The sequence below is a fragment of the Toxotes jaculatrix genome, chromosome 18 (genome assembly GCF_017976425.1).
Source record: "Toxotes jaculatrix isolate fToxJac2 chromosome 18, fToxJac2.pri, whole genome shotgun sequence".
NCBI lineage: Eukaryota > Metazoa > Chordata > Actinopteri > Toxotidae > Toxotes > Toxotes jaculatrix.
Genome location: NC_054411.1, coordinates 8,080,344 through 8,106,457, shown reverse-complemented (window position 1 = coordinate 8,106,457; position 26,114 = coordinate 8,080,344). Strand labels below are relative to the sequence as shown.

Sequence of the window (26,114 nt, the reverse complement as noted above, 5' to 3'; positions counted from 1 at the left end):
TATCTGTAGGTAAAGGGGGTGGATCGGTACATTCAGAGTGCTGGACTTGGCCTTAGGGTACCAAAGGAACTGGGGGGACTGGGGTTGGAGAGAGCAGATGAATGCTCTGCAGAAAAACACCCATCACTCATCTCCATATGACAGAGGAGGGTTAAAGATGAAGGCTGCTTCTGCAGACTCAGCCGGGACTTCCCCTGAAGGTCACTCTGTTTGCTCATCTGTTAGTTAAATAAATGTCAAGAGAAAGAAAGGCAACCAAACAAGCAGAAAGTGGAGCGATGCAAGAACGAGGCGGGCTAGGAGGCGGTTCTGGCCATCACATTAGTCCCCAACTTCCTCCTACAGGCTCCAGTCACAGGCTGGTGACCAGCTGCATCTGTCCGTCTCCCTCATTGTGGGCAGGTTCCTGAGCCTGATGACCCTCCCCACTCGGCCTCCGGGGTGGTGCCTGGTAGAAGGTCTGCATGGGGGCCCCACGAGAACCCAATGCAGGTCTCCCAGAGCTGTAGTACAGCTCCTCAGGGGGCTGGGCTGAGCGGGGCACCACCTCCAGGGGCTCAGGACTGCTGTCAGGGTAAGGTGAGTCTCGCAGGTTGGTGATGCTGGTGTACAGGGAGTCACGGGCAGGGGAATCTGGCGCTCTGTTGCCTCCCTGCCCGCCAGCACTCTGGCCACTGTGGCCGCTGTGGCCCAGGCTCTCGGTGAGATCGGCCGTATAGCTCTCTGACTCCTCTGGATCGCTCTGGTAGAGGACCGACTGGGCGCGCTGCAACAGCAGGGGCTCCTCAAGAGCTTTATAAAGTAGCTCCACATCTTGCGGGGTGCGTTGGCGCCCCTCTCTCAGAAAGTCCTCGTCTTCATCCATGCTCAAAGACGGCTCTGGCCCAGCTCCCACTGTCCCCCGACCAATCCCTCCATGAGGACGTCCCCTAGCCAGGCTGCCACACGCTCTGTCCCCTACGTCACCTCCACCTCCTCCACTTCCTCCACCAACACCACCTCTCAAGTTATTGTGCACAAGCTCCGAGATGATCATTTTCTCAAAGGCAGCGGCATCAGAGAGGTTTCGTCGGATGCCTCCACCACCCAGCGTCTCTGAGCCGCGGGGATTGAGCAGGGGTGGGGGACTATCTCCAGCGCCACCACCTAGAAAGTCACAGCTGCCACCGCCTCCACCCCCTGGGCCACTGCGCAGGGAGTAGCTGTTGTTGAAGTTACCATTTAAGGGCAGGGTTTCCATCCCGCAGGGGTCACGGGCCTTAGATAATGAGCTCTCTGGACCAAAACACAAAAAGAAGAAAGAAGACAGACAGACGACAAAATGTATTGGCATTGTTATACAGACAGATTCAAATGTCAGTAAGAAAAAAAGATTAAACATTCGATGGTAAAATGTACCTGGAGTATCTGACTAGGAAGTGAACTGAGGTGAATTACACTTACTTGGGTCACGGAAGGTTCCTGTGTATCCCACAGAAAGTCATGTGGAGTGAATAAAATGAAAGACAGTAGTCAGTAAGTGTTCTTTAATGATGCAACATTAACTTGATGTATTAGTTTTTAAGACATTTCAAAAGGGAACCATTAACAGAATAAAAAATATCCTTGTCATTTTCTTTTTTTTCCTCTCTCTCTCTCACTCTCTCTCTCACATCCAACCTCTCAACTCTCACCACACACACAAACACTTGCACAGTCACATTAACTTTGATTTATGCAGACTTAGACCTGTTTGTTTGACACCATATCCCTCCAACATTTACATCTACGCCACAGAAAATACTCTGGATATTTATTTACTACTGTCAGTGATACCTAGATACATAAATAATTCATGCAAAACCTTGTACAGTACCAGTAATGTTTATTTTACGAGTTTTCTTCAACACACCAAAGGTGTTGAGCTTTTTCTCCTAAATTACCATAACACAGCAAAGCAAAAGCCACAGTCACCCAAAAGGAGAGAAGCATGCTCATTTTTAAAATTTAATGTGTAACGTGACTTTAATCAACGCTCTTCTTCATTGGTGGTGTGGGTAATTAGACATTCTAATGAAGTGCTCTCCCTGCTTCCTCTCCCACTCTCTTCTAAAAATGTCTTGGCTGCCAGGCCTGTGGCCATCAGGCTTGACGTATTGTGCGGAGAGGATTTAAAATATTTAACAGAAACGCTGCCTTAAATTTCAGTCCTCAGACACTAGGCCTGATACTCTGCGGGTGCACACTCAGCCAGCGACCAGCCACACACATAGTTCCCATCACAGTTCTCCTTTACCAGGTGAATATTGGTACTGTAGTGGAGCAATTACCAGAACACGTCTAATTCAGCAGTTGCAGGCATCCATAGAGGGCAGTGGGAATGCAGCAGTGTGATAAGACATCTATCAGGCTGTTTAAAGAGTCCCACTCTGAGGTAAAAGCAAGCACACACACACAAGCACAAGCACACAAGTGAGCACTCACACCTGACCGACCTACATCCAGATGGACTGTCCCTGGCCACCGAGCTGTCTGATCCTTCTCTACGGCCATCACGATTTAAGCTAACTACTTTTTCTGCCCAGGAACAGGAAAACTGTCCTCAAGATTTCTGGCAGTCACAGCTGCAGCAAAACTTCTAATCAATTTGTGGCTGTTCTCATGAAGATTCGAGATCTAACCAGATGGCTGGTTAGGCTGTAGGCACTGTTTGGCACTGCTCTGCTCAGCCTGGTGAATCCGTTTGACAGCTACATAGACTGAAAAAAACAACACACAAACACGCTCACACACACCTACACAGCAGTGAGTGTGAGTGTGTACCGTGTCAAAATACTGACAGAGTAACAGACAGAAGGACAACAAGCTGACTGCATGCTGTATATAAACACACGTGCTGACAAGGCCGCACGCACAGACGGGAGTGTTTAGGAGAAGCTAACCAGTAGAGTTGAAGACACCAGGTGAGGGTGGAGTGAAGCTCTCAGCCAGCAGAGTGTTGTAAGGAGAGGTACCAGTGCGAGTCTGTAATACTGGGTTTGTCAAAAGGTGGTTGCCCATGGTCGCTGCAAGACATAAACATTTAAAAAATGATTATCATAAACACGCTCTTATCTTTGCCTCAAGTGTATGCAAAACAAGCACAAGCAGAACTGCTGCACACAATAGGTGTAATATTCTGAAATTCACGTTTCCTGACTCGGTAATAACATCTGGAATCATAAAAATATTTACTGTTTATTCAGATGGGGTTATTTTTGTTATGCCATTGCTTTATGGAGTAATGCATTTCACAGTGTTCTCCTCAATGTTTATGCCTGCTGATTGTAACCTTTGAGTAAAAATACAATTGCAGGGGAAAGGTACTGTTTGGAGCACTGCCATACATATTTTCTTCCCCTTTGGCTCCTGACAATGTAGTCAGATGGGGGAGAACAGTAATGCATGCCATTATGTAGTCTAGGGGTGCAGCCATTGAAACAGTTAATTTCACAGTGAAATGTGAATGCCACTACAAGACAAATATAATTCAAAGAAATGGCACACTGAGAATGTTGTATAATGCCCATGTATGGCTCCAGCCTGAGGCAACTTGAACAGAAATGCCATGAAATTAAAAATAGGACAGCATGACGGAGAGTAGTCCAAGGCAAAGTGCAACCTTCAGGTCTCACGCCTACTGTTCATCACACAGCAAGGGTGCAGGGAATTCTAAAAAATAAAATATGCACTCACACACAGCTATTTATTTGTCATTTTCCATCCTCTTACACTTTCCCTGTCCATCTTTCTGGCATGCCACACAAACTCCTCTCCCTCCATTCTCTGGCTTGCTCCGCTGTGTCTTGACTCAACCACATTTTCTCAGTTCCTCATGCCAGAATTTTTTCTAACACCACCAAATTAGTTGGGATTAGCTGTCTGTGTGTATCTCCCAGGAATATCCTGTAGAAAATTAAAGGAACTAGCTTTAAGTGGGGAGAAAAAGTAGGGCAAGGGGAATCATGGGAGACTGTGTGTGTGCGTGTGTGTGTGCTGCACGCCTTGTCTTCCGGACACATTACTATTGTCAGGAAAAGATTGTGGTTCATGATGAAGTGAAGTGGAGAAATCAAAGAGATCCGAAATGCCAGTGATAACAACGCAGCATCTCCCCTCCAGATTCGGCCTCTTTAATTACTCCTCAATGATAGCGTCTTTGTCTATATCTCTCTTTTCCTCTCCCTCCTGCGCTCCCCTTCGTCTTCCACTTTCTGCCAACTGACAAACTTTTCTTGGAAGCACAGAAAATAAAGGCTTCACAGCACAGTTGTTTGTGTTTGACAGTGTAACATGGAATGATCCACATTGTGTGTCTCCTCCAGGCCTTGTGATTGCTCTATCGTGACGAAAAGCCCCGGAAACCGACCCGCCCTCCAGCACGCACGCACGCACACACACACACACGCACACACGCACACACACACACACCTCATCCATCCAGCTCACTCGTAGCACCCCTCTTCCTCACCCCCTGCCTCGCTCCTGTCACTCTCCTCAATTAGAATAATTACCCCCTGTTCGCTCACACGCTAATCAGTTCATTAAAAACAAAATGGATGAAATTAGCATAGAGAGTGACGGCTGATTTAGCAACTGCCTCTGTGTCATCATCAACACCCCCCCCCCCCCAATCCGGAACCTGAGCCAACCTTGATCGTCTCAGTGTCACTGATGGCTGCAGCGGTGACGCCACCAGTTGCTGAGGCTAAGACAAACAGTGACTCCACACACATTTCTCACTTTTTGATCACATTATTCTCAGTCCCTATCATGCGCTATGCAGAGTCCAGAGGGGGACTGCATGTGTCACTGCATGAAGATATGGATGTGTTTGGATGTGACAGATCCCATAAAAATATATTATTTTATATCTTTTTTTCTATAACGATGCTCACAGCACCTGCAATTCTGGGATATCTGATCTGATACAACAAGACTTCTGTGTCACTTATGTGGAAAATATACACGGAAAAAAAACCCGAACATATTTTCACAAAGCAGGACTCAAACTTATATTAGTAGGGAAAAGAGAAAATAAAGAGAAAAACAGAAAATGTGGCAACACAAATGCAACAGTTATTGCAGAGGACTTGGAAATCAAGAAACATAGTGAACAAACAAAGCACAGATGTCATGCAAGTGTTTCTGATGGCTGTTGAGAGTTGAAAAAGAGTTATATTCTGTGACACATCTATGATGTGGTCAAATGGCTACACAGCCTCTTTCTCCTGGATAACATTATGATTATTAATTTTATATATTAAAAAATTCAAAATACACGTAAATCTGCCTAATTATAGTAACAGTTCATTTGCGTAGTTTCAGGCTGGCACATGACCTCACTAACACCAACTACACACTCACACATATCTTCACATAACAGAGAGGCAGAGCTCCATTTATTTCTGCTGCTGCTAAGCACTTTTACTGAGCAGTGGCTGCCACTGCACTGCAAACTGAAACCCACTACCCACCAACCAGCCTTCAACCATATGTTATTCAATTTACGCTATAGCTGCTCATAACTGCCATTCTGTTAGCTTTGGCTGCAAGGTAATCTGATCAGCTAACCCTGTATACCAGGTATGTGAGCATATATTTCATCATCCTGTATAATGTCATGTGCACACATTTAACACTAAATAATGATGCATTGCTTGACTTCGTCAACTCAATTCACATGATTTTTTTTGTTCAGTTGTGTACATCTGTAAATATATTGGAATACTGTATTTGTGAGACTTTAAGTGCATTAATGGAGGGGAAGCAGAGCAGTAAAAGAAGAAGGCCTCACTGCGGTTGAGTGTCGGGGTGCTGTTGATATCGCCCGCCATGAAAGAAGATTCTGTCTGCTTCCGAACCGTGTCGTTCCACATCCTGCGGATCCGACTCTGGAAGAGGGAGCAGAGCACAGTGAGTGGCAGCAAACAGACAACAAGTTAAATATAGAAACACGGTGGGTATACTTTGTAACTCAGTGGGGTTGCTGTAATCAAAACTGTGGGGCTTGGTCTAATCCACCAAGAACAATAAGCAAACATGCCAGATAAAGAGATTGAGGCGTCGGGTAAAGGGGCACAGAGCTATGTCATGTTATCATGAGGTGTGCTAATAAACTCGAGACACGTAAGACATGATTGCAGTAGCTGATACAATTGTTATTTGGAGGTGTCTTATTACATTGCGGGAAAGCTTGTTTGTGGATTGTGTGGACCAACTGTCAGTGTGAGTGTGTGAGTATGTGAGTGTGCGTGTGTGTGTGTGTGTGTGTCTCATTACGAATATGCCAGCATGTACAGTACTTCCGGATGTCTTGTATGGTGCCTGTGTCTATATATAGCATGCTGACTTCAAGGACGTCTTTATTAATGAGTCATCTACTTTGGTAAGCACAGTGGCTGCCAGTGATGGTTGGAAACATAAAAGTAAAATTTTCACAACATAGGTGAGTAACACGGGTGATTAAACTCAGAATTATCTAATGAACACATCATATATGATGATATAACATACTTTAATACTGCTCTATGACTAAGAACAAAATGTATTGTAACGCTGATGTTTCACTGCACATCTCTTTGTCTTTGGCAAATGAAAACAACGTGACTGTGGGCTGAAGAGTAAGTCAAGTAAGTAAATTTGAGTGCTTTGCAAAGTAATCGGTGAGTCATTGGTATTGATCAGCAATCAAACTCCCACAGATACACTCATTTTGTACTTCAGAACCTTACATAATAGACATTTTAAACAAGGGAAAAAAATATACCAGCAAGGTGAGGAAATTTCCCTTGTTTCTAAACCTATTTATTTTGTTTTGACACCATTTGTGTCAGCGCTCTACAAGAAGTCAGATAGAATCAAGAGTCATTTGATTCAAGAAAATTGATTTTCCGTTTCATTCCTCTGAAATAAGCTGATTTCCAAAGAAAACAAGTAAAATCATCATGCCACACAGGCAGATTTACTTCTCATTTGTTTGTGAAAAACACAATTTCAAACCTCAACAGTGGTCTGATTGAAGTGTAAAGATGAACAAACAGGTGCGCCTGCACTGTGTCCGTATTGTTTTGTGTGTGCCATCAATTTATGAGTGGTTCTGTCCTGCCTGCACCTGTCTGTGGGCCGCTGCGTGGCGAGCTTGGCTGCCGCTGTAGTAGCGATTGTTGGCACGCAGGCCTGAGTTCTTCAGAGAGCCGTGGGAGCTGGTGGTGGAGGTGCGGCTGCAGCAGTAGGAGTGACGCAAACACTTACTGTACTCCTTATGGACCTGTTAAAGAAAAAAAAGGAAAAAAATTGCCACCAGCAGGTTTTAAAGCCACTCGTAAACATAAACACTTGGTTTAAAATGGCTGAACCCAATGTGGAGCTACAAAGGCTTTTATCATTGCTACAGCAAAATGTACTTAATATAATTGATCTGAACATTATGTATATGCTAAATATCAATCAGACATGCACATCCATCCATATCCACAAGATTTCATCTGCTTATTCATAACTACATCCATAATATTTTGTAATTTTTCAAACACCAGTTTATCGTTACCTTCTTTTGCAGGGCACAGTGGAAGATAAAGATGAACATTCCCTGGAAGGCGTTGAAGGTGGTGAAGAGGTAGGCCATGATCACCGTGTTCTCATTGATAAAGAGGAGGCCAAAGGCCCACGTCAGCCCCAGCAGGAAGAGCAGAGCAATAGCCCCCAGAGCCCATGACCTGATGGAAGTGGGGAAAGAAACGTTAACAAATAGTGACTTGATACACAGTGAACCTGAATAATTCACCTGACAGTGTGGTTTATTTATCATACATTTGTTTTTTGTAGGGAGCATGGCTCTCATTGAATAATCTGAACTCACTTAATGTTATCCAGGCGGCTGGAGTCAGGTTTGAGTGCTGAAGAATTGCGAATCATCTTGTGTAAAGTGATCATGAGGAAAATGAGGTTGAGCTAAGGACAGAAGATAAGAAGAATCAGATAAATGTGTGGTAAACTTTACAATGCTCCACAAACACTGTTAATGACCTCACAAAGCAAGCATGGTGAAATACTTTTGGTTTTACTGTGTGATATCAAAACAGAGAGGGGAATAAAGCTAATACCATAATAACAAATGAAACGGGTCCAATGAAGCTCCAGATGAAGTAGTTATCCACTCGCAGCCAGCATCTGGAGTGACACAGAGGGGAAGAGAGTGTTACACGCAGCTAAGCTCACGAACAAACACGCACGCACACACATGCACACACAGGCATGCATGCACACACTATTTCCCTGTCTCAGCGGATTATCTTATGAAGGCTAATCATCAGGCTTTGGCTAAGTGTGTTCAGAAAAGCCAGTCCACGGGGAGGTGCAAGAGCCGTTCACACAGCACTGGATATTACATTTCCAGCTGGGGGAATAGCATAATCCTACTTCTCAATCTGCAGGTGCAAAAGGCCTGTCTTCACACGTACGCTTTCTTGGTCCCATAGCTCCTGTAGTCTATGGCCGCGGAGATGCCCACCACCAGTGCGGGGAAGCAGTAGCCGCACAGATAGTAGTACTTTTTTCGGGAGTACTCGCTCTCAAAGACCTCCACCAGCATGAGATAGAGTTGCACACCCTCCAGACACATCCAGGAGAAGGCAGCCAAGAAGAAGAAATGCAGAAGGCCAGCAAAGATGGGACAGGCAATCTGAGGGTAGCAGCCAGAGAGAGAGTAGAGAGAAGAGAAGGAGATGTGGAATGAAAATATTAAGGCGAAGAAGGAAAAACAGTTAAAATCAAGACATATAACTGAGTGAAAAATAGAAGAAGGCAGAGCAGAGTCAGAAATTCCAGTAGTAGTTCTGGATATTCACAAAGGAAAAATGAAAAGCTGCCCCCTGGGTGACTGGTTCTGTGCATATTATTGAGTGGTTATTCATTACTCAGTGCGGTAAATGTTTTATAGAGTGATGTAATGGCACACTGCCTCAATTTCAGTTTCAGAGTCACCTTTCAATAAAAAAGTTGTCACTTTCATTATGCTGTACCTCTTCATTCATCTCTTTAGTTATTTTCAAGTTCGAATATACAAAAAACTGACCTGATCTTGTGATTCACTTTCATAAGGAGAACAGGAGTGTTAATGGAGTTTTAAGAGAATGGATGCAGTGATGTGCTTTAAAAAAAAAAAAAAAAAAAAGCAGTAAAAACTGAGTAACATATTTCCTTTCCAAGAGATTGAGCTAAATCCTAATCATGAGTGAGAACCTAACACTGTGAGTGTGAGTACATGGCTATGAACTCACATGGTATTCTGTCTTGTCGATGCCGATGAGGAAGAGCAGCTCAGCAATAAAGAGGTTGATGCAGAGGTTCTTGTGGATGGTGTTGCGGTCGGTCTGCAGGCCCCGCAGGAAGCAGAAAGTGGAGATGCAGATGGCTAGACACACCAGGGAGATGACAATCCCCACCCAGGTGATCACAAACAGGATCAATTCATGCATCCGCCCTTGGTACTGAGGTCCAGATAGAGTTGAGCAAACAAAAGTGGTGGGTTTGAAAGAGGGGGGGGTGGCAGGGAAAAGGGGGGAAAGGGGGACAGAGAAACACAGCATAAAGGGACAAAAAGAGGGGGAAAAATAGAGGACACGGTGTTAGAAGGATAGCAGGACAGGAGATGAGGAGTACAGAGATAGATGGGACAACAGTGGAAGAAAGAAACAATAGGGGACAGGCAGACACAAGAAGGGGGAGGGGAGAGGAAGAGCAAAATTGCTTTATTTAATATTTGTAAATATATGCAAGGAGCTAAAGTGTAGAGACAAGAGACAAGACATTCTGAAAAAAATACATGACATTCAAATTCATGTGAATGTCAGCTAGAAGTAGCAGGACATGAATTTGTAAGCATGTGCCTCCCTGAATGTCGGAGTGAAAGAAGGGAAAGAGAAAATTCAAAACAAAGAGCTTGTCAGCCTTGAGAGGGTACACTAATGTGCATGTGTGTGCGGGTGTGTGACTGAGAGTGAGCGAACGCTAATACTTGCACGAATGAATGTCTGCATAAATTACCCGGCTTCCATTTTAACCATGTGTCTGCCACGCCCTTATTTACTTACATCGGGCTCGTGGTGAGCCATGAGCACGGCGAAGTTGGTGAGGTGGCTGCAGGAGCAGGTGGTGTGTGTGCTGTTGGTGTCTAGCAGCCTGCAGCCCTGTGACGACCACTGCCCTGTCATGGAGCGCTCAGAGTAGTTCCAGAAGGAGCAGTTTGGAGTGAAATAATTGTCCAACTGAGGTAAAAAAGAAAAACGAGAGGGATGATGGAAAATGTAAATGTGAGTTTATGTGTCAGAATGTAAATCAATCATTTTAATTAAGGCTGAATTAGGTCACCTCTAGGTGTCTGAGTGTGAAGACCACCGGCTCAGTGAGAAACACCCTGCTGGACTCTTTGTTAATGGAGGCAGCGATTACATGGGAGTTGACAGCCAGGCGCTTCTTTTCATGGCTTGGCCCCTCCATTTCCATCTTCACTGTGGCATTCTCAGTGGACAGAAAGGCCCCCAAGTTTTTATAGAGAATGAACACCACCTTGACTTGTCCTGCACATGGAGGGGAGAGAAACGCAGGAAGATGAACATAAATCAAATGAAAGAGAGAGAATTTGAGAACAAGAGTGAAAAGAAAAGGAAGCAAAAAAAAAATACAGCCAGATTTTATATGAAAAGGGAGATACAGACAAAACGATAAAGGGGGGAGGAGGGAGGGAGGGGGAGAAAGACCAAATACAGAAACGGGGGCATAATATGGTAATGGCAGCAAGAGTGACAGAGATAGAGAGTAGGGAGTGACAGGATGAGCAAGAGGGAGACAGAGAGAGAGAGTTAGTGAAGGTTAGAATGATGGTAAGGACCGTTTCATTTTGACTGGTGGAAGAGAGCGAGATTTAATGTGGAGGGCAATGGAACATTCATCCCTCAAGCATTCACAGATCTCTTATTATTCCATATGAATATTTCATGTGCGTTTGTTTCAATCATTCTAATCTCGTTCCCACTGCAGAGCCGAGCGGAGACAGAAAACAGAAAAGGGTAGGGGATGAGGGGCCATGGAGGGAGGAGGGGAGCGGTGGAGTGGGGGATGACGGAGGGGGGGTTAGAAACAAGAGAGATGAGAGAGGGGGATAAGATGGCGGAGAGACGGAGCGAGGGAATGGAATGGGGAAGAGAGGGAGTGCTGAGATTGCTCTGTCAGACTGGGGCCGATTGTAATCTACACGCCTCCCCAGCTATTCTATTAAGACCGCTGTTAAGAAACCATCAAGAAAAGAAATTGTCTCAGCGCTTTTGTTAATCTGATTAGCCTATTATTATGAACCAATAACTTAGTCAACAGATGCAGATTGTTTTAAGCTTGCATGAAAATGCAAATGAAACATAAGAGAGTGGGCAACACAGGGACAGTGCAATTTTTCAGTCGTAGGGGTGAGGAAGGGGAGGGGTGAGGGTTGCTGACCGTTGCGACTGTACTGTTTGATAGTGGAGGCTGAAAGCTGGATGGTGCTGTCACTGGCGTAGTTCTGTGGAAAGGACAAGTCCTGCAGGTCCATCTCTGTGTTTAGAACGTGCACCTCAAGATCTGATGATGGAAACACAGCAAACAAAAATTTTGTGAAGACCCCTGCGCTGTCAAAGATTCAAAACACACCTAGGAGAAATTTAGAGTTACAGTTGTCCAAGCAGTGATTCATCCATACGAACACCATAATTAACACTGTTAACACTGTTCTCTTACCAATGCTGGGTGCTCGGTCAGAAAAGCGATTCCCATACATGTTGTTGGCCAACAGGAAAGCTCCTTTTTCCAGGACGTCCAGTAGCATGGTGGCAGTGTGCGCCTGCTCTGTGCTGTTCATGTCCTGCCACGACTCCAGAGCCTCGGGACGCAATAAGTTGTCTACTGTTTGCACCACCGCCTGTCATACATGGGAAGGATAGCATTCATGACTGTCTCTGAAAATATTTTCCAACAAGGAATGCAAAATCCTGAGTAGTTAGCACGGAACAAGTAATAAAACAAACCAGGAAATAACTGATGATTAATGGACAGCCTCTATAAAGTCACAGATATGATGTTAATATTTAAGTAAATGTGAATGCTCTGAGCAACAATTATTTTTTTCATAAATATATTTTCATCTTTAAAATCTCAAGGCAGTAATGAATAGTTACTGGTTGTGTGCCATTTAGTACACAATCCCGAGTGTACTAAATGGCATAGAACAGTTCCTTATGAAAGTGATTGGTTTGCAGATTCACAGATAACTAATCATTAGACACTGGTTCATTAACGCAGTTTTGAGCAGTCTGTTCCCAGCTCCCAGGAAACGCTATTATCTATTAATTAGCTATTCAGTAATTATCAGTTATTTGATTTGGTTATTACCTGTTCCTTGCTAATTCTTCATTTTATGTACCGTACTGTAAAGTGTAACCGTATTAGTTGAGCTCTCCAAAGTACAAAGTCACCACTATTCCAGTATAATTTCCTAGAAACTCACGACTTCCCGGCACTACATTTATTACTGTGCTATGTCATACATATTACCATTCTATTTCACACTTACAATTCATTTAATGGCAATTTTGATGGTTGTATCAGCTATCCAATTTATTGGAGTAGCCTGCTTGATGAATCATGTAATTCTCTTGCTCAGGCCTCTGAAAATGAAGGATTGACTGCTGTATGGAATAAAGAGCATTGCTGTTAACAAAATGAATTTAGCATCAGAACTCCGCCGCCACAGAAGAGAAAGATGGAGGGTATTTTCTAATTTATCCTCTGATCAGTGGGGTTATACTGAGCTAGTTTGCAACGAGTGATAAAAAATAATGGTCCAGTTACATACTGCACAGCAGCCTTTACTTCATCTAACAGAGATCAGAAGATGTGGTGTCATATTACAGTATTCTGCAGACAGGTCAAGACACACAAAAGACCGTGTGCTGCAGAGTGCCGCATTTCATCATTACAGAGAAGCATGCACAAGGCCTTTTCATGATATTAGATTACAGCTTTCTCAGAACCAGAGATATTGCACAAATATTGAAAAAGCACAGAAGGGTGTTGTAACACAAACTGTTGCCTTTCATACTATCGTCAAATTACATTTTCTCAAAGCCACAGATATTGTACCTTATTGTGCAACACAATGAGGCCAATGCCAATATTATAGTTAGGCTCTATCGCAGTGCAACAAAAGCTAAGATTATGTCTGCAGATTATAGCTGAACCCACATTTCAAGGAAAAACTACAAATCAGCTTTCACTGCTCTGGGAAATACTACACCAGCATTTAAATACTGTACATGCTGTCAGCCAAGAGTTATACCAAAACTTACTCACACTGCTCTTCAACACAAACCAGAAATTCCATAAGTGATGATTCCAAAGGCAATATAAATCATAATACAGAGCACAGAGCCAAAGGAATCTCATCTACAAGCCTGGTCTACTCAAAGATTTATCTTCCCTCAGTCAGTCTAAGTCACAGAGCAGTCCTACTCCACAGGCATGTAAAAGAGGCAGATAAAAGAGAAAAGCTACCTGGATGTAGGCCCGACAGGTCCGTTCTCGCTTCTGGAGCTGGAAGGGAAAAAAACAAAGGCTGAAATTTAATAGCTAAACACAAGTGTAAATTAAAAACTCACTGGTCCTTGCATGTACACTAGGGGGATAAATTCGCATTAACCTCAGCGTTCTTTTCTAATGCCTGAATTAAATATAGCACAGGTGTGTGTGTGCGTGTGTGTACTTATGTGTGTGTTTACACTTTCTTCTACCTTGTTGTAGTTTCGTGCTGCTGACTCCTTGTTCCCAGGCCTCAGGGCCTGAAGCTGGGCATCCAGTATGTCCAGCAGTTGCTCAATCAGTCGCACGGATGAGCTGACATCTCCCGCCTGGATCCGTCCTCGTGTGTGGTTCACCAGCTCTCCAGCTATGTTGGCAGCATTCTCACCGCTCTTTATCTGCACACGAAGACACACAAGCAAGTGTTTACATTCAGTGATGCTATAAGGATGATAAAACAGATCTGCTTTGATGAGCTGAGTCACATTCAAAGCCGTTTGAAAACTCAATCTGTTAAATCTTCACATGCACACTAAGAGTACACAAAGGTTTTGTGTTAGTTTCAATACTAAAAAAACCTAAGTTTGCATATTGTTTGTTCAGTAATCAGATTTCCCCAGACTCCCTCTGAAAAAGGATCTTTATTATTGGCCCCTCTTGCATCATTGTAAACAAAGATGGACCTTGTATAACAAATTGTGAAGTTTTTATTCTCCCTAGCGCTGTTTCACATGCAAATCACACCCTTAGCAACCACTTTGCAATTGCAATTGATTTTTGCCAAAAGGAGAAGGTATAATGGATTCTTCCAATGATGTTACTTTTCAGTGTGATGCTACTCACCTTTCCAGGCACATTCACACACACTTAAAAAACCTTTAAGAAAGCAGCTGTAAGATATGCATGGCTGAATAACCCAACTTTTCTCCTGCAGAAATGCAGCTGTGTTAACCAGTTTACTTTTAATTTCCATTTCCATGGACTTCTCGGAAATCTGATCACTGCCAAAAACTGGGGATTGATCGGATTACTACAGCGTACACAGTAACACAATTTAGTACTTTAAATGGCAGCCAGCTCAGTTAAAATAATTGCGCATCATCTAGAGACCATGATGTTTAGCTACTGCTCATGTATTATGTGTTATGAAACTATGATGGAGAAACTGAAGCGGCAGAGCACTTTGCAAGCTGTGAAGCCAAAAGCCTGATTCTTAAAAATAATTTTACCTGGCTGTAATAAAAGTCTATTAGTGAAAAAAAGAGAGTTAATTAAGTATTAAGAGCAGATGCCTTATAATGAAGGGCCGGTTGAAATGAGTCTGTATTTTAATCAGGCCAGCCTTAGAGATATGTTAATGTGTGTGTGGAGGTGGACAGGGAGAATGGTCGGGGCAGTGGGGTGGAAGAAGGGAACAGACCCATGGCCAGGGGGTATGGCTCCAGGTCTCACCTTCTGGGCCACCTGGTTGACCCACGGGGAGGTGCAGTTACTCAGGTCAGGACCCCGCGGGTTCCACATGACCTGCTCGGCCAAGCACTGGAACGAAGCGATGCCTGGAGATGAGCACAGGGAGAAGAAACAGAGGAGGGAGGAGTAATGGTGAGATAATAGGCATTAGGTGTCTGCAATTAAAGGGGAAAGTGTGGAGGAGAGGAATGGGCACAGAAAAAGTGCAATAGATTTTTTTTTTAACCAAAGAAAAATGGAATGAAATGAATTTTAAAAATGCAATACTCAAAGTGTTTGAAGATGAGAGGGAAGAAGGAGGGAGGAGGCAGAGTAAAAAGTCAGAGAGAAAATGGGTCAGAAGTGGAAAAGGTTAAATAATGGAGTGTAGGGCAGTGAGAAAGTGAGGGAAGAGAAAGGGAGGAAGAAGGCGGCAGGGGCAGAATAGGCTTTCATGCTGTAAAAGGAACGATTTAAAAGGAACATATGCACCCGTAACATTTACTCTGCACACAAAGGCACACACCAAAGACATCAGGTATGATCCCTCACTGTCAAATAAAAACAGCTGAAGGGAAGCACCTTCCACCAACCCTCATTTTCAGCTCGGTTTTTCTGTTTAGCTACGAGGGTTCAGAGAAAGGACACCACGCGGGGATAAAACCAGAGAAACGTCTATCTGCCGTTGCTAACACAAATAACCAACATCGAGTCACAAAGACAAGGCAGAGAAAAGACAAGAAGCGAGACCACAGAGAGAGAGCGGTAGAGCAGAGACGACAGACACAATGCAGCAACGGTTTGCAGTTGTAGAGGGATCAGAGCATTGCATTTCGTACCCTCTTTTTCTCTCTCCCACTGATTTTTTTTCCCTCTCTCTCACTTTTCTCTATACTCTCCTCCATCGACCACAGATTGGGTTTGAGAGCTCTGCCAAGACGTGGCAATTGAGCCAGCTGCTAATTTAATGTTACTGCCGTTCTCACTGCGAGAACATACAGAAACACTGAAAGGCATTGGAGGGGAAGATGGAGGGAGATGCCTTTTTTTCTGTGACTAAAGAGGGCTTTCTGATGGCTGCATGTTTAGAGGTATAGAAGCTAGCATGAAGGGAGGTGAAGCCTGTGTTGTCTAGCCTTTCATTTCATTATTCGCCACTTTCAATCAGCTCTGTTTCTGTGGGAGATGAGTCTTTCATTTGTAGAGGACGGGCTTTCATCTGCGAGTCCACAGGGACTGTGCCTGCTGGTGGGACCAATGCAGGGACAGAAGAAGACAACAGCGGAAAAAAACAAGTGTGAGAGCACAAACATGCTGATCACTTGGGCACATGCACAGAGATATGTTGTGCGCACAGTGTGAATACACTTGAAACACATACTTGTTTGTTTCCTGGGGTGGAAAAAATGCACACACATTTAAAAATATACACATGCAGCCTTCCTCACCTAGAGATCCTTTGGGACATGGGCGGTCTACTGTTTCTCCTCTCTGCGTGGTGGGCCACTGGACACCACGAACCAGCTTGGCTTCACAGACATGGGGCTCTTGGCCTTGAGGAGGGCGTGGTGGCCGGCGGGTGACAGGCACAGTGGCTGTGATTGGTCGAAGATCGGGGTGCTTATTGATTGAGCCGATTGGGCGTGAGGTGGGGGCCAGAGGGCGGGCAGTAGAGGGGCTGGCACTGGAGGTGAATGGCCTGGCTGGAAGAGTAGTGGTCACTTGGGTGGTGGTCAAAGGTCCTGAAGTAACCCCGGAATAATACAGAGAGAAGACAGAGTAAGAGGATAGGAATGAAGCACAGAATGAGTGAGAGACATTTGGAGTTATAAGAGGATGTAAGGGATTTGTAAGAGAGCAGCAAAACCCAACAGCAAAAGCCAAAAAAAGAGATTAAGGGAGTGAAGGACACATGCTTGAGAATGTAAGATGTCTCTCAGAAGTTGAGTTCAAAAGTTAGCCCGACAATAATTGGGGTGACAAATACTTTTTTGAGCCTCTCAAAGCCTGCTCTCCAGAGAAAGGAGGAGAAGCAGAGGAGGAAAGCAGCATCACAAGTCAGGCAGAAGTAAATAATTGATCAAATGTATCAGAGAAGTCACCATCACTAACAACCAAACCTAATGTGAAGATAAAAGCAACACATCACAACTACAAAATCCTAACTGATCAAACGCAGAGTCAGCGCACAAGTCTGTGAGTGCTCCCGCCCGTCTGTCTCTGCTTCGTCTCTCCCTGGGCATAATCCGAGCTTTATACAGGGCCTTTATGTGGCTCAGTTATACAGTGCATCCAAACCTCCCTCTCATATTGATGGACTGCCAAAATGCAGTGTGGTGTTCTCGTTTTATCCTCCCTCTTATCATTTCAGAATGACTTTTTCATTATCCATGACACAGAGAAGTTGATATGAAGTGCTGCAGCAGTCATACCTGAGAGACTGCTCTTTACTGTAACTATGGTTGGGGATGGGAATACAATGATTTGGTATCTGAGGCATCCAAATGTCAGATAAGAAAGAGTCACAAACACATTCTGCATGGGGTGTTTGAAGTGTTCCCTGGTCAAGCAAAAAGCATCACTGTGTATTATAGCACAGTGAATTACTTGAATCACTGTATATACAGGATTTTACTGAAAAATGTGTTTTTTCCAAATCAACTGAATTCCGGATTCTCCTTAATAATTTAATCTTTTGTGAATATGAAATAATCATAAAAGGAACATTGCAAGTACATAAGTTTTTGTTATATAAATCCTTAATATTTCTATCAAAAATGCATAGTTTATGCCACTTCATACCACTTTTCTGGAAGAAAACACTATGAAGTCTGTAAAGTACTCCTAATATTTCTATTCATTATACTTGCTGCAATGTCTGAGTCAAGAATGTTTGGGTTTACTTCATTTGGAGTGTCAAGTGTTGATACTCAATTACAGTCCTATCAGCAAGGTCAAATAACCTTCTTGTCTAATGGTAACTTTTAACTTAAGGTCAACTTTCATGTAAGTTTTAGGAATAAATCAATGTTACAATAATTACCAACTTGTCTGATGTTAAACCTTATGTGTCGCACCAGCTGGAGCTCAGCTAACACTTGAGCCTACATCTCAAAAGGAACTGGGGAAAAATATACATACTATTTGTGACAACCTTACACTTCTGTACAAAATTTACAAATGCAAAATGTTTCACAACTGTAGATTAAAAAACTAAAGAGGCTACTGTATTTGTACTATGCTTCTGGGTGCTCTCTGTGGGAACACTCCTTACCTGTGGTGGGGTCTGGTGGTCCAAACTCCAGCGGGTAGCGGAGCACATTATAGTTGTTCCAGACATAAAGCTGGTTGTCTCGAGGGTTGTAGTCCACGGAGGAAATATACTGATAGGGGTTGGGGAAAGGGATGTTGACAGGCTCCTCACGGGCACGGTTAGTATTGTAGGCATACATCACCAGGTCACCGCCTGCTTCACTGTCATCATCCTGGTAGACTGACCGCACTGCGTAAAGTACACCACAAGCCATGAAGGCGTTGGATGCCATCCTCTTGTCGAAGCTGGTCTCCCACGTGCCTTCAAAGCGCAGGGTGTAAGGATTGACCTATGGACAAAGAGGAGATGCTGAACTCTGCCAAGTATAAACAATCATACATGGAAGCTTCAAGAGCTTCAAAGTTTTGGTTTTGGAGGAATTTTTACTTTTTGTTCATTCTGAGTTACAGGGGGCATAAATGCACTGAGTCAGTTTAAGCATTGGATTTCTTGAAATCTGTTTTTTATTTTTCTATGTGCAGTTTGAAGGTATGTTGAACAGTGAGTTTAATCCTTCTTACAGTAGCTCAATTAAAGTAGCAGCTCAAAGGTTGTGAAATACATCACTGGACTTTTAAAGTTGACCAAAAAAAAAAGATGAATTTCAGGATTAACAAAGCTACATGTGAAAACATTGATTATGTTTCTAATATCATTATTAAAAAAGAAATGACTTAGCATAACATTTTCCATCCTCCTTGTGTTTACATGAGCCCACAGCAGGACAAATTGATCAACAATCATGTAAAAATTTATAAGCACTTTTAAAAACATTTAATAAGTAATTAAACTGTCAGTATGGGGGAAGAATTTTGTTTTTTACAAAAAGTTGCTTCTGTTCAATATACCTTCAAACTGTCTGATGAGGCATAACAGAGACCGTCATACGTTTGCTGCACTCTGAGTGAGCAGGAAAAATAATAAAACTCCCCAGAAACCAAGCGATTCCTTAATGATGAAAGTGATTACTTTCTTGTTTATTCCATTATTCTACACTCTCATAGCTCATGCAGGGTTTGATATTTTAGATGGATAGCTTAACTTATACAGTTTGAAAAACAATTTCCTGGTAAGGTCAAAGATAGTGATAATAAATGGGACCCGTCTCTTGGAACAACACATTAATTCAAACTCTGTTTATGTGGGAGCAGGCTGCCTGATTGCACTTCTGTTTGTTAAGAAGCACAGAATCAACCTGTATTAATGTTCCAAAGTTCAAAGGTTTTGAGTTTGTCCAGTGAGCAAGGCTTTGGATTGATATATTTAGAAGAATGTGTACAGTACATTTCTAAATTGTTGATACAACCTAACAATGCCACATTTTATGATTGTAAGTCAATGAATCACTGTTTGAAGCCACAAAGCAACTGGTTGTGGTGCCTCTATCCCCCACCATAACTACAAAAACAAACCAAATATTTACCTCACCAGTGAAGATTAGTTTTTGGATATTATTGGATTTGAAATTAGGCCTAACCTTTTTCAGATGATGTTTATGTGACTGTTTTTTTTCTGGTCAACAATATCTCTGAATATCATTTGTCAGTGCAATTGTGTAACCTGAGCGGTGAGTCACTCATGTGTGACATGACCTTTCGCTTGACTAGTAAAATGAGATTTTGAGATAATCCACTCTTGCATTTATAATCCATATCTCATCCCCTTCTGTGCAGCGCTGCTCTCCCACCTGGCTGACCACCAGTCGTCCGTTGTTGGCTTCGGTAGCGTAGATCACCCAGAGGCCGTTCTCGTCCACAGCCAGGTCGATGTCTGACTTCCCTCCCCAGCGGTAGGGTGAGGTATCATGGTAGTTGGCATTTGTGATAATGGCCTCGCCGCTCTTGATGCGTGTCCGTAGGTCATACTTGACTATGTTTCGTGTACGTTCCTTGTTGTAAAATACTGCACCATCATACACGACAAACCCAGTGCCGTCAACTCTGTTGGGCAACCTGTTGACAGAGAATCACATGAGTGGTGCTGCAACAAGTTAATTCATCTACTCTGCATGACACAATGCTGCAAGACAGCCTCATGGTGAGTGAGCTGACACCACAGTGGAACCATTCTGCTATCACCATCCATATCCACATCAAAAGCCAATAAATCAATATAGTAGCAGATGCTATTTGATCAGCCAGGACAGTGGGAGGCGCCCTCACTTGTAGGTGGTGGTGGCTCGGTTCTGTTTGAAGTCTTCCCAGGAGGCATACTCATACAGCATGTCGGTGCGATAGGGGGTCCAGGGCATGACGTACAAACGGTCCCCCGACTGAAGCGGGTCCTTGCACCACGCCCCTGCCTGGTGCTCCGCCTCCTGTAGAGAGCTGGCCGCTTGCACCCGCAGCAGCGTCCCCGGACACACAAAGACTGGAGCAGAAGAGGGGTGTTGGAGTAGAGAGGAGGAGAAGAGGGGGAAAAAAGGAAGGTACAGAAAATGAAAACAAGGCATTGTAAAAATGAACAATATCATGGAGATGGAAGGGGAGGGAGAAAGGAAATGGGAAAAGGCCAAAGACCAAGGAATACAGAACAGGGAAGAGACATGGAGGGGACAGAAGGAAGATGTGAGTAGATAAAAGTAAGTTGAAAATTGAAAAGGAAACAAAGAATAGGAGAAGAATGGAACAGAGGGGGAGAGGGGGGAGTGAGGTGAGGTACATTATCAGATTTAAAATGAAGGAACATATAAAAGCTCATTTGTAGAACATCAGCATTGTGGTTGGAAAGCGTCTGGATATGATAAATGGAAGATTTCTGGCTGCCGCGGCGGCTTGGATGTAGTCTCTAATCTAATTTATCTTGGCCTACTTTTTATTTGATTGTGCATTTTTTATTTCAAAGGGCTCTGCATTTCTGCTCTGCTACCGGGTGGTAAAACAGTAATTGTGGAGCTTGTTTTATTAGGACTCAAATTTGGCTCTCAGTCAAGAGTAATGCCTCAAAGAAAAAAGCATCCTGGGGTAAAGATGTGAGGTTGGCCAGGCCTCCCCATCCACTACAACTGCAACTCAGCTTCATACACACACACTCATACCACACGCATAGCAGACACAAACAACAGTTGCTATTCCAAATGTAGACGCACACAAAAATACATGGGAACCCTCACACACAATCCATACACTAACCAAGAACATACATGCACATACACACACACTTTGCTTTAGGCAGGTGGAGGTCATCGGCTGGGGACTAGTGTAAATTGGCTGGTTGACGCAGTGTGTCCCTGCCTGACAGAGAGAGTGCCCTGGGACCACCGGGCCTGCCAGGTGATCTATGAGGAAAGCTGCTGGCATCCTCGCCACACTAACATCACAGGGGTACCAGCAACACAGAGCGAGAAAGCGAGGGAGTTGGAGGCACTACAGAATAAAACAGCTGAGGAGTCCCCACGTCTCCTCTGCCAGCTTATTTATGTGGCTCTCTGGCTTGGGGTTGAGACAGAACCAGACACCTGCTGGTCACCTCATGATTGAATGCATCTCTGAACTAATTGGAAGCTGCAGGGGCATTTGGACACAGATGACATACAACACACACGGATGCACAGACAGACACACATACCATCCCAATACATACGAGGGCAGTACGCGACATGCATGCATGCACACACCAACATGCAAACGTACACTGTCACACTGTGACTGTTAAGAGTGATGGATCAGTCTAGGCTCAAAATGCCTTGAATATTGCATGGAGTCTGGTGCAGGAGGAGAATCATAATAAAGAGATGGATGAGTTACTTCAGGCTTTTGGAAATCCAGCTTTCTCTTTTTGCTGTTGTGCTGTTGTTGATAGTGGCTGGTGATCTGTAGTGCCGGGCCACTTAGGAATTAGCCTGTTCTTTCTGAAAGGGTCCAACAGGGATTGAGACTGGCAGCCAAACAGGAATCTAATCAAGCTCAGGCATAAACAAACACTCTGAATACAGACTCTTCACAGGGAGGAGGCTTGTCATGCTCCATTGTCGAACCAAAATGCTTGCTCGAAAGCAGAGACGCCTGAGGTGTTTGCTTTGCAAATATTAACGTGGGTGACTGAAATATGCAAAATAATGTTCAGAGCAATGGTTAAATCTGGCACTTTCAGACAGCCGAACAATGAATTTCTTGACTAACATCTTGCCAACTCTCTGTCACACCACAATCAAATGACATCTTTATCAATCCAGACACAGCATGGGTGCATTGCAAATAAAGGGGAAGTTGTGCTCCAAAATATTTCAAATAAAGGCTGTAAAGGGTGAGGTATTATCGGAACACAAAGCTATGGGGTGGGAAAAAACACAACTAACAGAAGTAGGACACTGCCTCAAAAGTATTAAAAGTACAATGCTACTGTAAATAGAGAAGTAAACAGCATGCAGAAAGCAATGCAGTGGCTGTGCATGTAGGTGACCCACAAACAAAGCCAGGAACGCTCTGCCTCAAGGTAGAATAAAGGACAAAGAAACACAAACATGCAAGCCTATTCCCTACAGTGGGATGACCTACTAGAAAAGTAAGTATTAATATGCACGCTAGCATCCAATTTATCTGTTGCCACGAGACAGTGAAACTGATTACAGTATTACAGTCCAGTATTACAGTACAATAGAAGGCAAAGTAAATATGTGATGCCTCTCTGGAAGAACTTGCATCATGGTCATTTATCCAACAAAACACACCAATCTTACAAACAAAAATGAACAAAAACATAAAACCAACAGAATGCTTTAATGAGGGCAAATCAGAACTAGTCTGTATGCCATGGGATGACATACAATAGCTGTGTCGACATTATGGCACTAAAGCTTTCCTGTGCGTTGGAGGTATGTCTGTTGGGAATGGCTGGAAGAGAGTCAAAGACGTAGAATGCAGAATGTAAAATGTGGAAGATATGCCACTACAGTGTAATATTGCAGGATTTATGCTGCTGAATTCAGTGTATATAGATATAAAAACATGCTATGATTCCCCTTGGTTGGTGCTGTCTTTAGCAGCCTGTGCTGGTATCACCCATCAAGCTAATTAACATTGCTTAACAGAAGAGAACATAACCCAACATGTACTGTTTTGCATACTAGTTTTTGTGTTTTATGATACAATACTGTGTATACTAACATAACATTGGTAGATTTTTTTGGATACCAGCTTTAACTGTGCTTCAGAATCCAGTCTTGCATGACATTCATAATGATCATGTCCAGATTAAAGCTCCAGATAAGATGATTATACAAGTTTAGGATTGGATCCAAAGCTTTGGAGGCCGATGTACTTAATCATGACTGGCCATAATATAAAGGTAAGAGACAGAGAATGTATTACAACCATGGCTCCAACTTAGTTGTTGTTGCCTGCAATACAATTTTCAATTCTCTCAACACATTGTGCCCACCACAGTGTCCCCCCCAAAATACTATGTGATTCTGTTCATTATTGCGCCTAACCTTGCAGCCCTGTCCTAAATTGGTTGCGGTCTGCACTCTATTGGCCTCATCATCACAATAACACTGCAGCGCAGCATAGACTAACAGTCTGTCATCCTCTGCCTTCCTCCTCCATGTTCCTCTGTTCCCTCCTTTCCCGTATGAACCCTGCCAACTGCCGATCAGCGAGCCTCGGTTTATTCTAATGAACTGGTTGTTGGGTGGGCTCGGTGTCAAAGGGGCTCATCAGCGGCCTCCAGGCTGTACACACAGGCCATGAGGGTACACATACACACACACACACACACACACATTTGCACACTCACAAGCCAAACAGAAACAGTGGCCACGCTTCACACCCTGCAAACCCTGCCTAGGGGGCTTCATTAACTCTGACCTGCGCTCCCCAGCCTTCCAGGCTGCCTTCCTGTTTACCAGCTCTTCCTGCCTCTCCTTCATTCTGCCTCCCTCTCTCTCTCTCTTAACTGTGAAGGATGATTGTAGCAGTGGGAAGCCAGAGCAGCCAAACCCTAGCAGTAGAGTCGGTAGTACAAGAGGCTATTATGACCACAGTGTGAATGAGGTATTAGGCATTAGGCATTAAGCATTAGGCGTAAGTCTTGAGATTAGGCATTATCCTAGTCTGGCAAGAGCAGGTTAGCTGGAGTAAGAACCATCTGGGATTATGTGAGATAGTTAGATTAATAGATTAATTCCTATTTGGGTGCGGACAGAAATCTTGTAGTCATGATCATGCCAGTGAAGTCACTAGGCAGCCCAGACACTTCTTTACCCTACAAACTAGCCAGATGGCTAATGAAACTTACCTTATCAGGGATTAAAACCCAGGCTGTAGCTATCATACTCTAGCATGCCAATTACTGCCACACATACAGGGAAATACTGCTGTAATAATTGGCTATTTATCTCCATAATCCCTTTCCCAGGCACAGGTCAGCTGTTACTTGTCAATATGAGGCTGCAGTATAAAATGTTGAAAGCGGCAGAATTTTCCTGAAAATGACAGTAAACATCTCCCATAAGTGTCTAGGAGCAATTTGTGATCGACTGGTAACGCAATTAAAACTGAGCACTGACAGCTCTGGGCTAAATTTAGACTATTCATTTTGGTTGTCTTCTACAGTCCATGGTGTTTTCATGTTTGATGTGACAGCATCGTGGTGATGGTTAATGTACGACTTTGATGATCTAAACACCCCCTGCCAATGCTTGGCAGCTGTTTCTTAAGTGGTGTCCTTGTGGCGTTTGTGTTTTTTGTGTTTTTTTTTTTTATTTTTTTTTTTAGCTGCAGGGATCTGAGGGCTCTGCTGGCCCAAGCCTTTGCCCAGTCCACAGTCGTGGCCTGCTCACAGGACTGACTGCTGAGAGCATGCTGCTCTAATTGAATCCCACACCTGTTACTGGCAGGTGCAGCATGTAGGCAGCAGGGGGCAGAATGGAGCATGGCATGGTACCCCACATCCATGCTGGACAGTTAATGGGCTTTAAGTGTGCAGTGAGTCTCCTGATGATATGCTGATGTGCATTCATCAGCCCGTTTGTGTGTAGAGGAGTGTGTGTGTGTGTATGTGTGCGTGTGTGAGTCTGTATGTGTGTGCATGTGTGTGCATGTGTGGGCATGCATGTGTGCAGTTCAGAGAGACACAGAGGCAGAAAGAGCGAGGAAAGCGTGAAGAAGGATGTGAGCGTGTTCCGTGTGTGCAAACAAGAATAGAGAGAGGAGTGGAGTAAGACAGAGTAAATAGGTTATTTCCTGTGAAATGAGAATTAGGAGTGAGTTAATCTGCTGAGGAGTGACATATAGTGAAAGAGAGAAGAAGAGAGAAATAAAGAAGGAGAAGGGAGGGTCTCCCATTGTGTTTCCGCTTCCTTTTAGACTACAAGGGGGGTCAAGTCATGGGAGTCAAAGCACAAAACAGTACAAACAGCCGTGCACAGACATATACACACACACAGACAAACGCCCTTAGGACACACACAGACTCTCAGACAATGCACACAAGAACACACTGTCCATTCAGTGGAAGAGGCAGGTGTCAAACTGGCACCTTTATCAACCCAAACACTCACCCCAGAGAATACCCTTCACTGAGACCAAAAGCTGGAAACAGCAAGAGATACCATCCATTGAAAGAAAGTCTTATCTGTCTTAGAGTGAAGCTGACACTGAGTGACAGGAAAGTTGGTCTTGACATGGTTGTAGAGGCTCCAGGCTGCAGATACAGTAGACGACAGAGGGGCATACCCTATACTGACTAACTGAGGCTTGTGTGGTGGGGTAACAACGAGCCTGTG

The 26,114-nt window shown here is 43.8% G+C and overlaps 1 protein-coding gene across 1 annotated transcript in view; it reads right to left on the bottom strand.

Annotated features, from left to right (window-relative positions):
* Positions 1-352: 352 nt before the first annotated feature.
* Positions 353-26,114, bottom strand: part of adgrl1a (adhesion G protein-coupled receptor L1a) — a 49,246-nt gene continuing 23,484 nt past the window's right edge. Inside the window, exons 5-25 of the mRNA XM_041063614.1 lie at positions 20,551-20,758; positions 20,076-20,340; positions 18,350-18,677; positions 16,524-16,817; positions 15,079-15,182; positions 13,839-14,024; positions 13,603-13,641; positions 11,791-11,971; positions 11,512-11,634; positions 10,390-10,598; positions 10,113-10,286; positions 9,300-9,509; positions 8,481-8,701; positions 8,124-8,190; positions 7,880-7,971; positions 7,568-7,736; positions 7,133-7,288; positions 5,816-5,912; positions 2,922-3,044; positions 1,444-1,461; positions 353-1,275 (exon numbers count right to left, since the gene is read on the bottom strand). Coding sequence (XP_040919548.1) covers positions 353-1,275; positions 1,444-1,461; positions 2,922-3,044; positions 5,816-5,912; positions 7,133-7,288; positions 7,568-7,736; positions 7,880-7,971; positions 8,124-8,190; positions 8,481-8,701; positions 9,300-9,509; positions 10,113-10,286; positions 10,390-10,598; positions 11,512-11,634; positions 11,791-11,971; positions 13,603-13,641; positions 13,839-14,024; positions 15,079-15,182; positions 16,524-16,817; positions 18,350-18,677; positions 20,076-20,340; positions 20,551-20,758 — 4,187 coding nt within the window. The remainder of the gene's footprint in view (positions 1,276-1,443; positions 1,462-2,921; positions 3,045-5,815; positions 5,913-7,132; positions 7,289-7,567; positions 7,737-7,879; positions 7,972-8,123; positions 8,191-8,480; positions 8,702-9,299; positions 9,510-10,112; positions 10,287-10,389; positions 10,599-11,511; positions 11,635-11,790; positions 11,972-13,602; positions 13,642-13,838; positions 14,025-15,078; positions 15,183-16,523; positions 16,818-18,349; positions 18,678-20,075; positions 20,341-20,550; positions 20,759-26,114) is intronic.